The sequence below is a fragment of the Xenopus laevis genome, chromosome 1L (genome assembly GCF_017654675.1).
Source record: "Xenopus laevis strain J_2021 chromosome 1L, Xenopus_laevis_v10.1, whole genome shotgun sequence".
Taxonomy (NCBI): Eukaryota; Metazoa; Chordata; class Amphibia; order Anura; family Pipidae; genus Xenopus; species Xenopus laevis.
In genome coordinates this window covers 18,437,030-18,453,857 of record NC_054371.1, presented here as the reverse complement: position 1 = coordinate 18,453,857, position 16,828 = coordinate 18,437,030, and the positions used below count along the sequence as shown (strand labels likewise).

Sequence of the window (16,828 nt, the reverse complement as noted above, 5' to 3'; positions counted from 1 at the left end):
GCTGCCAGTCCACATAGGATCTACAAAATAGCCAATCACAGTCCTTTGAAGGCACCCCTGGGAATTTTTTCATGCTATGTTGCTCTCCAGCTCTTTCTCGACGTGTCCCTGAATTGTCAAGTGATCTTGTAATGCTAATGTACTTGCCCAGACTGCAGTTAGCCCAGGTGGTCATTCCTTGTGCCAAATGACTACGTCAGTGGACAATCTCTCCTGTAAGACCAATCCATTATCACTCACATAAAACCTTAGCTGTGATACTGACACCAGTCATAACTGTCCCTAATTCCCAGGGTCTATCAAAGGAAATTTCTCGAAATGACCCTAAATAACTACAGCCATCAACATGGGGGAGGGGGCACAATTTTGGCTTCCATTGCACAGGGAGATAAAGTGTGACTGCATTCTGACACAAGTTTGGGACACCTGGAATTGAACTCAGTGCTGCTTGACTTAAAGGAGAACTAAAAAATGCCATATTTTATATAGTGAACTTATTGCACGAGGCTAAAGTTTCAGCTTGTCAATAGCAGCAATGATCCAGGACTTCAAACTTGTCACAGGGGGTCACCATCTTGGAAAGTGTCTGTGACACTCACATGCTCAGTGGGCTCTGATTGGCTGTTGAGAAGCTAAGCTTAGGTCTCGTCACTAATTATCCAGCAGAAAATGAGCTTCCCTGGCTGTAATATAAGCTGATGCTACAGGTTTGCTGATTATTAAATTCTGATGCTAATTGCACTAGTTTCTGTGCTGCCATGTAGTAATTATGTGTATTAATTACTAATCAGCCTTATATTGTGACATTTCTATTCTATGTGTACTGTATATTGTGAGTGGGTCCCTAAGCTCAGTAAGTGACAGCAGCACAGAGCATGTGCAGTGAATCAGCAGAAAAGAAGATGGGGAGCTACTGGGGCATCTTTGGAGACACAGATCTTTACTGCTAAATAGCTGTGGTTGCCTTGGGCTGGTACAGAAGCACAAAACAAAATGTACAACATTTCTAGCTACTTCTTTAGTTAAGCTTTCGTTTTCTTTTAAGTGACCCGATTAATGGCTGAACCGTTGGAGAGTTTTCCCACTACAGGTAGGTGTAAACTGAAAAGACGGAGAGAGTATTTATACAGTGCTCAGCTGCATCTGTAATTATGAAAATTCAGCTTTCTCAGCCTTTAATAAACACGTTAAACAGCAGCAGCCGAAGAAATTAAAACAAAATTTTATACAAATTGCACTGATAAAATCGTCGCTCGCATCCTTTTCCCTGGAGTCAGAACTCAAGGAGCTGATTCACCTGATTGCAATGCCACTAAAAACATTTGCTTATCTCCTTTCATATACTCTTTGCTTTCATATGTCTCCCTGTTGCTTTTCTTTCCATTGCAGCTTTTTTTTGTCAATATCTCACGTCTGAACCACGTGTGTGTGAGTATTAAATCATTTGCAATCAATATATTCTCTGTAGTTTCCCAGTCATACCTGTTAGTGAAAGAAGATCTTTTAATCTGTGATTCTGTATATATTGTAGGCTTTATGTATCTGTTATTATGTTAGTTCCTGTACATATTTCCAGTGTCGGACTGGCCCGGCGGGACACCGGGAAAAAACCCGGTGGGCCCCGACCCTCGTGGGCCCCCGCCGGGCCAGGCCCCATCCCCCGATGCTTGTTTTTTGAAAAAAAAAAAAAAAAAGGATCTTCGTGGATGCGCAGTGTGCGCATGCGTGCAGACACAGCGCCGTGCGCGCATGTGTGCAGACGGAGCGCGGTGCGCACACAGAGGGGGCCATCGTGTGCGCATGCACACTGAAGGGCGCCGCACGGCGCGTTGCAGCAGGGGGACGGGGGCCTGTAGGGGGGCCCTGGACTGGAGTCCCGGTGGGCCCCGGGCCCCCCAGTCCGACCCTGCATATTTCGATATTAGGGGGCAGATTTACTAAAGGAGCGAAATGGCAAATACTGGTGACAATTCGCCAGGGTTACCGCCCGCAGGGACATCGGTAATTTACTAACGGGCACAGATGCCAATTCGCTAGCGAAAGAGATAGGCGCTAGCGCTCATTCTCACTCTGTCTCCAGGCAACAATTCGCTCTGGCGAATGAACGTTACTCCTCAAATTCACTAAAATGCGGTTTTTACCTCTTTCGCCAGACTTGCCTTCACCACCTCAGACCAGGCAAAATGCACTGCAGTGTATAGATCTTCCTCAATCTTCTGTTACTTACATCATATTCTGTGAGTGGAAAACGCAAAAAAGTTAAAAAAAAAAACGCTGGCGTCTTTTCCTTTTTTTTTTCTCCTGATAGGCTGCAAAAGTCCATAAATTTATTTTTGGGTAACCGGGTACCCCCTACATTTTCTAACATATGGAAGATTCACTATACAGTGGGCTCATGTGTAGGGCATTATAATAACTCTATAGTCTTTATTATGGTTCCCTGGACTTGTGTAATTAACAATCGAAACGTAATGTATTTGCTGCAACATGTAACATAAAGACGTCCATTCAACTTTAAATTTCCCTTCCGTCTGCAAATTAACCCGATCGCAAGGCCTCTAGCGAATTTGCGCTAGGCAGAAATGAACGCTAGTGCATCTTCGCTTTGAATTGCTCGCATTGCCGAAGTAACGATAGCAAAAAAGTCGCCAACGTCACTCAGCATTTTAGTGAATTAGCATTGTCTTAACGAATTTTCGCCTGGTGAAATGAATCGATAGTTGCGAATTTTTCGCCGGGTAGTATATCTGCCACTAGGGGTTTACTGATAATAGATTCCATACCTGTATGGCTGTATGGGGGGATGAGCAGGCTTATTCTAAAGATAGAACCAAAATACGAAATTGGCAGCACTCCCAGTTGTAGTATAAAACCGCCTTTTTCAAGCTGACATAATATTTTGTCAGCTTGAAAAAGGACCATTGTAGGTCCGAAACGTTGCTGCTGTTGCCATGATATATGTAAAAGAATAAAGGTGGTTTTATACTACAACTGGGAGTGCTGCCAATTTCGTATTTTGGTTCCATAGAAGCATGTGGAGGTGAACACATGATGTGGCGTGCACCCTGCCATTAAGGAAAACAATTACTGAGGAGCTGGGCCAACAAAGAAATTATTCTAAAGATAGGAAAGGAAGAAAACTACTTAAAGGAACAGTAACACCAAAAACTGAAAGTGTTTTAAAGTAATGGAAATACCATGTAGTGTTGCCCTGCACTGGTAAAACTAATGTGGTTGCTTCAGAAACACTACTATAGTTCATATAAACAAGCTGCTGAGTAGCAATGGCGGAAATTGAAAAACGGCTATATGGCACATGATAAGTAATGGATAACAGATAACATTATGTTCTACAGAGCTTATCTGCTATCTGCTGTGTATCTTGAGCCTTTTCTCCTTTGAATAGCTGCCCCCATTGCTACACAGCAGCTTATTAATATAAACAATAGTAGTGTTTATGAAGCAAACACAGCAGTTTTACTAGTGCAGGGCAACACTACATTATATTTTTATTACTTTAAAACAATTAAATTTTTTGATGTTACTGGTCCTTTAAAGGATGGGTATTAAATAGGAGCTAGGATTACTCACAATTTAGTCCTATCCCCAGGCTCCTTTACATTCCTGCGCTTGTAGCACTACAAATAAAAATCAGAACTGGAGATTGTAATTGCCAAACCTTCACTCCCTAAAGTATTTAACTAACCCTGCCTTTTACAGCCGCCACCACACAGGCTGGTAAGAAACAATACAACTCGATTACTTCCAACATAAAAAAAAAATTAAAACTGAATTAGGGAATTTCTCTCCAGGTTCTATGTGTCCACTGGGCTCTATATCTGGGCAAGGATGTTCCGCTTTGGACTCTATCAGCTCTACAATCCTGAGCAGTTCTTTTCTTCTCATTGCTAATTATAACTATTCATCTTATGCTAATAAATAGATAAAAAGAGATGAAACGAAAGCAGAATAGTGGCAGGGATTTTATATTACCATCCAAGAACGACAATGCGGCCATCATTATAGTTATTAATATGAATATTTAAACACTTATACAATCTATACTACATATTAAATCTGGCAGGTTCTCTTTCCTGATGGAGGAACGCATTCCTTTTATTTAAACCTTTTTATATAAAAACACACAATACATTATTTCTACGCAACACCGCACACGAGCATTTATATAGGTGACCTGGTGCTGCTGTATTTCTTCTTTAACATTGTTACTAGCAGCATCCCCTTCTATTTCTCTAATTCCTCCGAGAACATAAGGCAATGTGTAACTATATGCAACTTTTTAATTACAGACCAAGACTTCAGCTTCGGAAATGTGGCAAAAAGGGAAACAGTCAGTTCACCCAGTGACCATATAATAGAGTGCACCGTGGGTGTCAATATGGGAGCGTAATGCGGGTCATTTCTGTAAAAGGCTTTGGTGGAGTTGGGGGGGTGGGAGATTTTTTGGGGAGCTCTCAAACTTTAAGCTAAGGTAAGAAATTATAGAAATCATTGTATGTGCTTTAGCAAGACGGGCACCCTGGCATAAGTGAGAGATGGGTACTTTGAGATATTCTAGGGCAGTGGCTCACGAGCAACCTGTTGCTTGTCAACCACTTGGATGTTGCTCACAGTGCAGCGTCGGACTGGGCATGCGGGACACCGGGAAAAAACCGGGAGGGCCTCGCCAGCCCAGATCCGCCAGACCTCCCCTCCTCCCACCCAATTGCGTAAGGAAGGCGCAATATGCAAAGCAGGTATGCACCAACAGGGGGGGAGGGACAGAGGGAGCCTGGCAACTGGGGCAGCAGGGGGGCCCTGCTACTGGGATGGGGAGCTAGCGGGGGGACCTGGCTGCTACTGGGGGCGGTGGTGGGGCCCTGATGTGTCAGACCCGGTGGACCCTGACCCCCCCCAGTCCGACCCTGTCCCAGTGGCCTCAAAGCAGGTGCATATTTTTGAATTTCAGGCTTGGAGCTAAGTTTTGGTTGCATAAAAACCATGTGTACTGTCAAATAGACAGTCCTGTATGCTGCAAGTCCACATATGGTCTTCCAAATACCCATTCGCTATTACAAACAGAGTTCCAAACCCAGAGCTAGAGCCAAAGTCACAGTCACGGCTCACTCCTCCTCCTATAACAACCACCTTTAACTCTGGGAGGAGACCACCAGTAATCGGGTGCCGCCAGGCCTTTTTGCGAGAGGACCAAAGAGAGAGAGTTCTGATCAGGAAAGGGAACTGAACGTTGTAAATGGAATTTCGGTATAGCAGGAAGATGACCTGTATTAGGGCTCAGTAGAGCATGCTTCATTTCTATTTAGTATTTAGTAAAGGAGAAGGGGAAAGCCTGCTAAGCCTCTATGGGTGCTGTACTATAAAAGTGAAGTATGTGGTGTCAAGTGCCTGAGGCAGAAGTAGAGGGTTGGAGAATTCTACGATAGAACATCACCTCAAAGTAGTGGAGAAAAAGGTCCCATGTAGATAACTCCACTCCAGGAGTGACAGATAAGAGTACGGTAGTCAAAGCAGACTTGGCCTCCAACAAGGAGAGCAATGGAGTTGGTACCAGAGTAGGAACATGAGTGAGAAGGTCTAGGGAAGAGTAACGAGCTCTGTGACAAGATCTATGCAAACATTGACTGGGATGAACCTGTATAAAGATTTGACAAAAGCCTGCAATTATCAAAGGCATTATCACTCCATGGTTGTGAAGACATTAAAGGGATACTGTCATGGGAAAAAAATTTTTTTCAAAATGAATCAGTTAATGGTGCTGCTCCAGCAGAATTCTGCAATGAAATCCATTTCTCAAAAGAGCAAACAGATTTTTTTATATTCAATTTTGAAATCTGACATGTGGCTAGACATATTGTCAATTTCCCAGCTGTCCCAAGTCATGTGACTTGTGCTCTGATAAACTTCAATCACTCTTTACTGCTGTACTGCAAGTTACAGTGATATCACCCCCTCCCTTTCCCCCCCCCCCCAGCAGCCAAACAAAAGAACAATGGGAAGGTAACCAGATAACAGCTCCCTAACACAAGATAACAGCTGCCTGGTAGATCTAAGAACAACACTCAACAGTAAAAACCCATGTCTCACTGAGACACATTCAGTTACATTGAGAAGGAAAAACAGCAGCCTGCCAGAAAGCATTTCTCTCCTAAAGTGCAGGCACAAGTCACATGACCAGGGGCAGCTGGAAATTGACAAAATGTCTAGCCCCATGTCAGATTTCAAAACTGAATATAAACAAATCTGTTTGCTCTTTTGAGAAATGGATTTAAGTGCAGAATTCTGCTGGAGCAGCACTATTAACTGATGTGTTTTGAAAAAACATGTTTTCTGATGACAGGATCCCATTAAATATGTCATAATTTGGTGAATAATGTAACTATGCACATTCTTATATACTGTAACATTTCATATTAGCCACAGAGGAATACTAGCTGGTGGGACCTGACAAAGTTGTTTGTAATGTGGAATTGTGGAATTTCTTTACTCCTAGTTGGGCTTTATTTAAGCTAAAACCACCCATGGCACCTTTTCTGAACAAACTATCAAAATGCAAATAATCAACCTTAGTTAGAGATGGCTGCATAATTGGGAATCACTGCTGGCAGCATGATTAAACGGCGGTCAAATTGAGCTGAAAGGAAAACGCTTTCCATGCAGAAAAGAGGTGTCCATTCCAAACCAGTGGTAAATTTGTTGACAAATTGGCCAATTTTTCATTTAATGGAGGAATTTGAAATAATCGTCATTTATGACTGTTAGAACTGTACCTTAATTTGGTTGGGGGCTGGTTAGAAGGAAAAAGCATAGGATTTCATATTAATGCACATCGGTTATACAATGTTTAATCAGCTCTAAATACCAGCACCATTTTATGGGAAGAACACTAAGTTTTGGGACAGAGCAGGGGGTGTAGACACAGATTTGGGGAAGAGATGTAGAATGTCACTTTAAATATGAGGCCTTTTATTTATCTACCAATGGCTTAAAACTGGGTTGGGTAGACTGGTTGTCCTTTGTGATGACCTTACTATGGATGCACCAAATACAGTATTTTTTAATTTGGACGAATACTGAATCCAAAGAGATGTCTATGGTGGTGTCCTCATGCTACTCCTACATCTCCCAGCTCGTTGGCAAATAAACCATGATCAGGCTCATTTCATTTTCTGATTTGGTGCCTATATGTTATGTTTGAGACTAACAAGGCTAGAGGAAGATGCAGAACTAATGTAAATTGAAAGATAAATGAGACCTGCAGTATATTAGTTTATTACATTTTAAGTGAGTCTTTGGCTCGACTGAATTCCTTCTATCAATCAGTAAAACATGAACATTCAAGCTTTTCCTTCTTTCAAATGTTTTGTTGCAGGGCCAGGAAAAGAATAAACACCATAAAAACAAGGAGGGAAATTATTAATGGACAATTTCTTGCCAACCATTCTACGATTTATAGAACTATAGATTTCCAATCAGTCTTAGGCACTAAGGTTAGTAAATGAGTTTGCTCAAGTGCCTGATGAAGATTTTTCTCCTTCCCTGCAAATACACATTTTTATAAATTATACCCAGTAGAAGAATCGCATTCGATTATGTGGGTGTTTTAAGACAATGGATGAAAGGGAATTATTAATGTTTCTAATATTAGTCTGTAAGAGGCTCCACATTGACATCATTAGCATCTTTTAGTTTTTAGGAACTGGATTTTTAAGTAAATAGGTGGTTTTGGCTTAAATAAAGCCCAACCAGGAGTAATATTCAACATATTATAAACAATTCATAGATCATGAAACAAAGAAAATCCCACAAACCCACCAATATCCCAATAGCCAGCAGAGTCCATCGCTCTGTCCTTTGGCAACTTTCCACCAAACAAACCAAATCAATGGGCAGTTTGCAAAGTCTTGGTTTGTCAATATCACCTTCCTTCCCTCACCACTAACCGAAATGAACATCTGAGAAAAGTCTTTCCTGGACCAACCTCCTCCAGTTTCCATCACCCAACAAAAACTAAATAAAACATCAGACTTTCTTTCATATGCAGATCTGAATCGATTCTCCCAGGCTACAGAAAGCTGCACCTCTAGCCTCTGCCCAGTATATAGGGACTGAGACAAGGTGGAATAGTTTTACGGGCTACTTCCCTCTCTGTTTTTATTTCTATTTATGGGTTACTTTGTGTGTTTTTGTGTTCATTTCAACTCCAGAATTTGCGTCTAGTGATGGGCGAATAAATTGGCATGTGCGAATCCATGGCGAATTTCTGTGTTTCGCCAGCGGCGAATACATTTGTGAAAATTCACTGGCGTCAAAAAAATTTGGGCATGCGTCGGAAAAGTCACTTGCATCAAAATCGTCTCGCGTCAACACTATTCGGACGCCCATTGACTTTAAGGCAGACATCAAAATTTAGGTGAATGGACGCGGGCGTCAAAATTGATGCAGGTGTCAAAATTCTAGTTTTGCTAATTTTTCACTGGGAGAAATTCGCCCATCGCTATTAGTGTCCCGTAACTGTAGTTAAGTAAGTATAGCCAATTCCTCTCTTGTGGTGCTAAGTAACTTGGCATCAGTAATTATATATAATAAAGGAGAAGCCCCACTTGGGGTTTTATATTAAAATGGTTTCCCTAACTGCGTCTATTGCTGTATTATCAAGGCTGCGCAGGAAACAATTCACACTTCGGTTTCACACAGCATGTGAGAAAAATATGTTTAATCAGTCCGTTAATGCCTATTGCCCTTCTGTCATATGAGCAGTGATCCCAGCTCAGTGATAATTGCACAGTGTTATTACATAGGAGATTTGGTTGGTAAGTGCTAACCCCCTCACGGCTTTGTGTGAAATAATCCGATTCATTTGACATTCTTTCATTACATAAGAGACAAAGCATTCCCATCTTCGTTATAGCTAATCAGCACAAAGATAACAATCTCCTATTTCCATCACTTGTAAACTTCACCATCCAGCAGGCTTAGCTGGCCAATGGGTGGAATATATGGAATATAGGAAATATAGGGACCTGACAGCAGTCTGGGTGCAAGACCAACTTCCCTAAACCTGACAGGAAGAACCTCAATCAAGGGTAACTTCTCAGAGTAGGATGCCAATTGTATTTGTGAGTCTCTCTTTTTATTTTGGGGAGGCATCAGCAGGTTCCTTGCTTTCTATATAAGCTCCTGCTTTTCTGTTGGTCCAGAACATGTTTTTGCTAAGGTACTACCTTGTATACCATATACATATCAATCAGACATTCTTAAACCCAACTGTGATCCCATGATTGATGGTTTATATAGGTAAGAACTGGGTGTTAACTATGATACATATGTGAGAACTTGGGGGGAAAAAGACTGAGGATAGGAAATAATGACTTTCATTAACCATATCCCATAAGTAGACAAGAGTCCCTTCCCCTAATGTCAGGATACAAACACCATTATGTGCAGCTCAAATTCACTGCTGAAACTCAGCGCAACCAAAATATATTTGCTAATCACTAATAACCAGCACCTATTCAGGTACATTAGATTGTTAGTGGGGGGAAAAGTGCTAAAGGTGGTCAACGGGTACATTCTGGGTAAGTGGCAGCTTTGCACCTATTGTACAGGTACCTTCATAAATAAGCCTTTTTGTACTCACCTGTATTAAGCACAAAACTGCCCCCAAAGTATGTGCATAACTTGCATATATAGATATACAAAAAATTTCAGTATATGAACCCTTCCTGTACTAAGAATAATTCAGAAGGAACAGCCCCCCAAGTTTGCTTAGAGCCATCACAGAGAAATCCCATAACACTAAGCTAGCGTAGATCAGTAGTGGATCCCCTTTAGACCGATCTGGGATGTTGCCTGGGCCCATAGTACCAAGGGGGCCCAGTGTTATCATTTGGAGATGGGGCATGGGCAGAATGTGGTTAGAGTGGGGGAAGTACCAGGGTTCTGGCGGGAGGGGGAGGCACCTCCTGGGTCGCAAAGGAATTGTAATCAACCCCTGCCATAATATTTTTTATATTTTCTTCTGCAGTAAGCACAGCAATATTAGGAAGTGTGTTGGTCCTGTAGTATCATGGATAATAAAGGAGCATTCACTTTAGTTCTGTACCTTAACTGGTCTTTAGTCTTGTGTCTCGCATTCTATCCCTTCCCCATTGTGCCTCACTCATATTCATTCTATCCATTCCCCATTGTGCCTCACACACCTGCATTCTATCCATTCCCCATTGTGCCTCACACACCTGCATTCTATCCATTCCCCATTGTGTCTCACTCACCTGCATTCTATCCATTCCCCATTGTGTCTCACTCACCTGCATTGTATCCATTCCCCATTGTGTCTCACTCACCTGCATTCTATCCATTCCCCATTGTGTCTCACTCACCTGCATTCTATCCATTCCCCATTGTGTCTCACTCACCTACATTCTATCCATTCCCCATTGGGTCTCACTCACCTGCATTCTGTCAATTCCCCATTGTGTCTCACTCATCTTCATTCTATCCATTCCCTATTGTGCCTCACTCACCTGCATTCTATCCATTCCCCATTGTGTCTCACTCATCTTCATTCTATCCATTCCCTAATGTGCCTCACTCACCTGCACTCTGTCCATTCCCCATTGGTCTCACTCACTTGCATTCTATCTATTCCCCATTGTGTCTCACTCATCTTCATTCTATCCATTCCATATTGTGCCTCACTCACCTGCATTCTATCCATTCCCCATTGTGCCTCACTCACCTGCACTCTATCCATTCCCCATTGTGCCTCACACTCACCTGCATTCTATCCATTACAGTTGCACATACACACTTTGCTTACACACTTTTCCATACCCAAACATAGAGGCCAGTGGTATCCTAAAAGAGCTAACCCCATAGTTTGAGGACCCATACACACAGTGGGATATTTAGCAAAATTCGAAAAGTTCTCACAGTTTTCTAAAAACTACTACGTCCAAATCCGCACAGATTTTTTCCCCTATTTATCAATACATGTTCCTGAAAATTTATTGTGCAGAAAAAAACTCGATAAACGGCGGAAAAAATCTGAAAACCACAACTTTGTTGATTTGACACCCGAATATCGCAACTTGTTTCGGATTTGATGCCCGAATACTGCGACTCTTTTGATTCGATGCCTGAATACCGCGACTTTTACTGAAACCCATTTAAACCTGATTTGGGACATCTGCCATTGACTTCTACATGAACTCGACAGGTCTGAGTTGGAATACTTTTTTATTTAGACTTGTAACACCATATGGGTTTAATAAATCACCAAAAAAATAGTTTTTCCCCTTTAAGTACAATAAGAATAAAATCAGACTTAAATGATAAACTCCCTACGCTTTTTAAACTATCCTCTAAAAACCTTATTTAATATTCGTGTCATATATCACTGTGAAAAAAGCTTCTCTCATTAGTTATGGAGGTTACAGCTCTTGCTATTCGTAATGATAGAAATGACTGATAGTTCCCCTTTGTTTGTTCAGATTGCTGGATACTGTACCATGTAGAAAGTTATTATTCTTGTTAAGCGGAACATGAGTGGGAAGCCCAAGAACTGAATATGAATGTATGGCATCTCTAGAGACCGCTCCTCTCAGCCCATAGATAAACCATCGTTCGCAGCAGCGTCTCCAAAATATTCTCACAATCACACTATTGGTTACTTCTGTACCAAAACTACGCTGCGCAATATGTTGGTGCTCTATAAATACATGTTAATAAAAACTGGCATGGCTTGGTAAAATATCACCATTTTCATGATAAATGTGTCCAACATTGGTCACTGTTTCATTTGAGTCTTTAGATATATTTATCTTACGGGAACATCTTGTATCAGTGAAGCTGATAAAGCTCCATGTGTGATAACATATGTCTTTAAGTTTTACCGAACATTCAGAGTATATTTTTTCTGCACTGAGACTGATAGAATATTATCTGTAGAGAACATTCCTTACATTCACATTTATATTTATGGATTTTGATGAGAGTAGCCATATTGTTTGTTTCTGCTTAATTATGGTATTACCAAAGCACCATCTGCTAATAAAAAGTGACATCAGAACTCACCATTTATAACTGATGACATCAGAACTCACCGTATATAAGGATATAATTTACAAGATATTCATGGCTTTTGTGTATTATAAGGATATCAGCAACTCCATCACCCCAAAGCTTCAGGCTGAATTAGACAGCTTGTGTATATATAACTTATATCATTTACCTCTACTGTAAATTATAAGGATATTCTCTGGATATTCTGTGACCATAAAAGACACAAGGCTGCAGGCTGAGTTATACAGGGAACTCTGAGTATCACTCATGTATTATAAGGGATAATGTACCCCCTACTGTAAATGATAAGGATATTAGAAGTCACTGAGGGGTTCTGTGACCATATAAAGACACAAGGCTGCAGGCTGAGTTATACAGGGAACTCTGAGTATCACTCATGTATTATAAGGGATAATGTACCCCCTACTGTAAATGATAAGGATATTAGAAGTCACCGAGGGGTTGTTCTGTGACCATATAAAGGCACAAGGCTGCAGGCTGAGTTATACAGGGAACTCTGAGTATCACTCATGTATTATAAGGTATAATGTACCCCCTACTGTAAATGATAAGGATATTAGAAGTCACTGAGGGGTTCTGTGACCATATAAAGGCACAAGGCTGCAGGCTGAGTTATACAGGGAACTCTGAGTATCACTCATGTATTATAAGGGATAATGTACCCCCTACTGTAAATGATAAGGATATTAGAAGTCACTGAGGGGTTCTGTGACCATATAAAGGCACAAGACTGCAGGCTGAGTTATACAGGGAACTCTGAGTACCACTCATGTATTATAAGGGATAATGTACCCCCTACTGTAAATGATAAGGATATTAGAAGTCACTGAGGGGTTCTGTGACCATATAAAGACACAAGGCTGCAGGCTGAGTTATACAGGGAACTCTGAGTATCACTCATGTATTATAAGGGATAATGTACCCCCTACTGTAAATGATAAGGATATTAGAAGTCACCGAGGGGTTGTTCTGTGACCATATAAAGGCACAAGGCTGCAGGCTGAGTTATACAGGGAACTCTGAGTATCACTCATGTATTATAAGGTATAATGTACCCCCTACTGTAAATGATAAGGATATTAGAAGTCACTGAGGGGTTCTGTGACCATATAAAGGCACAAGGCTGCAGGCTGAGTTATACAGGGAACTCTGAGTATCACTCATGTATTATAAGGGATAATGTACCCCCTACTGTAAATGATAAGGATATTAGAAGTCACTGAGGGGTTCTGTGACCATATAAAGGCACAAGGCTGCAGGCTGAGTTATACAGGGAACTCTGAGTATCACTCATGTATTATAAGGGATAATGTACCCCCTACTGTAAATGATAAGGATATTAGAAGTCACTGAGTGGTTCTGTGACCATATAAAGACACAAGACTGCAGGCTGAGTTATACAGGGAACTCTGAGTATCACTCATGTATTATAATAGATAATGTACCCCCTACTGTAAATGATAAGGTTATTAGAAGTTACCACGACAAAGGAATTTCATGTAGCTCTGATGACATCATTAAGCACTATTTATAAATATTTTACAGGTCATTTGGGGTTTTGTGTATTAGTATTTGGAGAATATAGAGATAAGGAATGGTCTGTGCACACAGAAAGACAAAGACCATAAACAGTACTTAGAAATAAGAGCTTCTAATAGTGAACACATATAACAAATGAATGTGCACCTGCCTCCAACAACAGCAGCCCATGGGACAAATAAACCGACTGGCGTGAATCTGTAATTAAAAACATTTTACCAGCTAAGCCTAATTAACCAGCGAATAAATCAGCTTAATGCAGTGTTTCCCTTAGCCGCAGGGATGTTTGCGACGTCGCTCCAGTCGCTCAGCAGCACGACTCTATGTGTGTGTGTGTGTTTAAATGTGTGTGTGTAAGTGTGTGTGTGTGTGTGTGTGTGTGTGTGTGTAAGTGTATATATGTGTGTGTGTGTGTAAGTGTGTGTGTGTGTGTGTGTGTGTAAGTGTATATATGTGTGTGTGACAGTGACAGGACAATCCTGCTGTTGTGACACTTTAACTGAGCTCTATAAATGCTACTCACTGCTTTTATACACAAGACTGTTTGTATTGTAACATCCTCACTGATACAATTGGATTTGTCCCTTATATACACATATAACACCCCTGTATATAAAGTCACCACGTGGAATTAACCTGCCGATCCCTGCAGATGGCACAATGACAACCCTGTTGGTAGAAATCACGTTCCAAAAAAACAAAGAAGATCCCAAGCCACAAGAAGTGTTGTCTGTACATCTAAGTGAGTCTCCTCCGCTATCAGTTGCCTTTATACAGGTGGGACACATCACTCTGATCAAACACTGAATGGAAGGGCAAGCAGTCTATGCAAAGTAAATATCACTTACCTGAGGCCATGCCAAACCCCTGGCATTTAAAGGGATGCCTGTAGGTCATCTATAGAGGCTGTTAGAGAGCAACGAGTGGGTTCCAGAGAGGAAGGTGTCTTGTCCCTGCAGCCCTATCTCTGTGCAAGTCCATTGGAGAGTGCTGAGAGGCAGCAGACGAGTGCATTTTAATTCCAGCCCATAGTTTGGCAAGGAGAGAGGTGTGCCTGTGTGTGTGTCTGTGTGTGTCTGTGTGTGTGTGTGTGTGTGTGTGGATGTGCAGGCTACTGGAGGTGGGCACAGGGCTGGATGCAGACTGGCACAAGCAATTGCATGCAGGCAAAGGAAAGCACTGGCAGCACATACAGAAGACAAGAGACAGTTCGTGGATAAATGAGACAGTAATGTGCGGCACCACTAGAGGTCTTCTGCTTGGCTAACCCACAGGTGTACAGTTAACTCACTCATTCCCCAATTCATCGTCTCATTCTGTTCTCACATTGTTCAAGGTTACAGCCACAGGGACATTTATTAGATGTTATTAATTCATTCAGCTTGATAATACTCAATGTGGCAATGCCGGAAACAAAGGAATTCCTGGGAGATTTCATTTTTGAAATTTTTGACATCAGACTTATTTGGATTTGGTGTGTGAAGACTCCCAGCATAACAAACATTGGCTATAATTGTTATAATATAATTGATGGGATTTCTACTGGATTTTCTTGTAAATGGATACTTTGAGAGAGAGAGATGCAGAGGCTTGTAAATGTATATTTGGTATATTTGGGGAGAGCGATGTAGAGGCTGATGTATTTGGTAGAAGTAGAATTGAAGAGCCATGCCTCCCAACATTTTGGAAATAAAAAGAGAGACAAAAAATGACCTGTGCTTAGCGTGACACATTTCTTTTAAACATGACCATTTTTGTGGCCACATGCCCTAATTACAGTTTTGCGAATGAAGGGGAATTGCACTTTAAGTTGTGAGTCTAACTTCTCCCAAGGGACCTGTTATATTATATTGTTACAATTACTTATTTGCTTATCTCAAAATTGTTACAAAAATATCTTATCTGAACCTCCTGGCTGTTCTGGTCTCTCTGCCAAAAGCCAATTAAATTAGAAACATTGTTTCTTTTTCTGGCTGTTCAGTGCAGAGAAAATCGGGGCTTTCCAGTACAAACGAGGGACTGCGGGTTGAGCTGTCAAAAGAGGGACTGTCCCTCTGAAAACGGGACAGTTGGGAGGTATGGAAGAGCAAAGCTATAGGAAGGGGGCTTTTGTATTTGTAGGGAAGAGAAAGGAACATGTTGATGAATTTGGGGAACAGGGGGCAGAGCCTGATTTATCGGGAGAGAGGGAGTGAATAGAGACTCCTGTTTTGAGGAAGGGACATTGTGCAAAGGGTGATGGTCTGGGGTAATTTTTTGGGGAAAATATGAAGATTTTAACATATTTGAAAAGAGAGATTACAATGTATTGGGGTAAATAGTGCTTTGACTTCCCTGAACCTTTCTAATAAAATGAACTCCTGATTCTATTATAGAACTGTGAGTCCACAATCATATCTTGTGTTCATGGTAGGGATGCTCCAAATCCCCTATTTTGGGACATATGCAAATCACGGTTTCCGATTCAGTTCGGTATTCGGCCAAATCTTTCACAAAGGACTTGGGATTTGGCTGAATACTGAACTGAACAGATAGGTTAGGACTGTTGGGCCTCTGGCCCACCAGGGCTTCTGTCCCAGGACCCCCTCCAGACCCCCCGCTGCGTTGTCTCGCTACATGCCGTTGCGCAATGTTTTTGCCGCTACCACTCAACAAAGTGAGGTCGCGGCCGAAAGAAGCCATGGATCTGGGTGCAGATCTGGGCCGGCGGGGCCCACAAGAGCCAGGGAGCCCACCGAGTTTTTTCCTGGTGTCCCGTTGGCCCAGTCCGACCCTGTGAACAGAACTGAACTGGGCTAACTCTACACCAGTGATCCCCAAACATGTCGCTCACCCAACCACGTGGATGTTGCTCCCAGTGGTTTCAAAGCAGGTGCTTATTTTTGAATTTGTATATAAACCAGGTGCACTGCTAAACAGAGCCTCCTGTAGGCTACCAGTCCACATAGGGGCCAGTCGTGGCACTTATTTGGCACCCTCAGAACTTTTTCATGCTTGTGTTGCTCCCCAACTCTTTTTCTATTTGAATGTGTCTCACCTGTTGGGAATGCTGCCTGTTTGTTGTCTCTAGATATAGCAGCCTTAACAGGGACCTCTGCTCTACAGCAATTGAAACACTACACTAGATCAATATTTCTTACTAGTTGTTTTGTTTTTGACTTTTTTAATTGGTGACAATTCATTT

The 16,828-nt window shown here is 41.7% G+C and overlaps 1 protein-coding gene across 1 annotated transcript in view; it reads right to left on the bottom strand.

The window, feature by feature from the left end:
• LOC108719539 (histamine H2 receptor) overlaps positions 1 to 14,841 on the bottom strand; it is a 91,056-nt gene extending 76,215 nt beyond the window's left edge. Inside the window, exon 1 of the mRNA XM_041587450.1 lies at positions 14,493 to 14,841. Coding sequence (XP_041443384.1) covers positions 14,493 to 14,541 — 49 coding nt within the window. The 5' untranslated portion in view covers positions 14,542 to 14,841. The remainder of the gene's footprint in view (positions 1 to 14,492) is intronic.
• Positions 14,842 to 16,828: the final 1,987 nt, after the last annotated feature.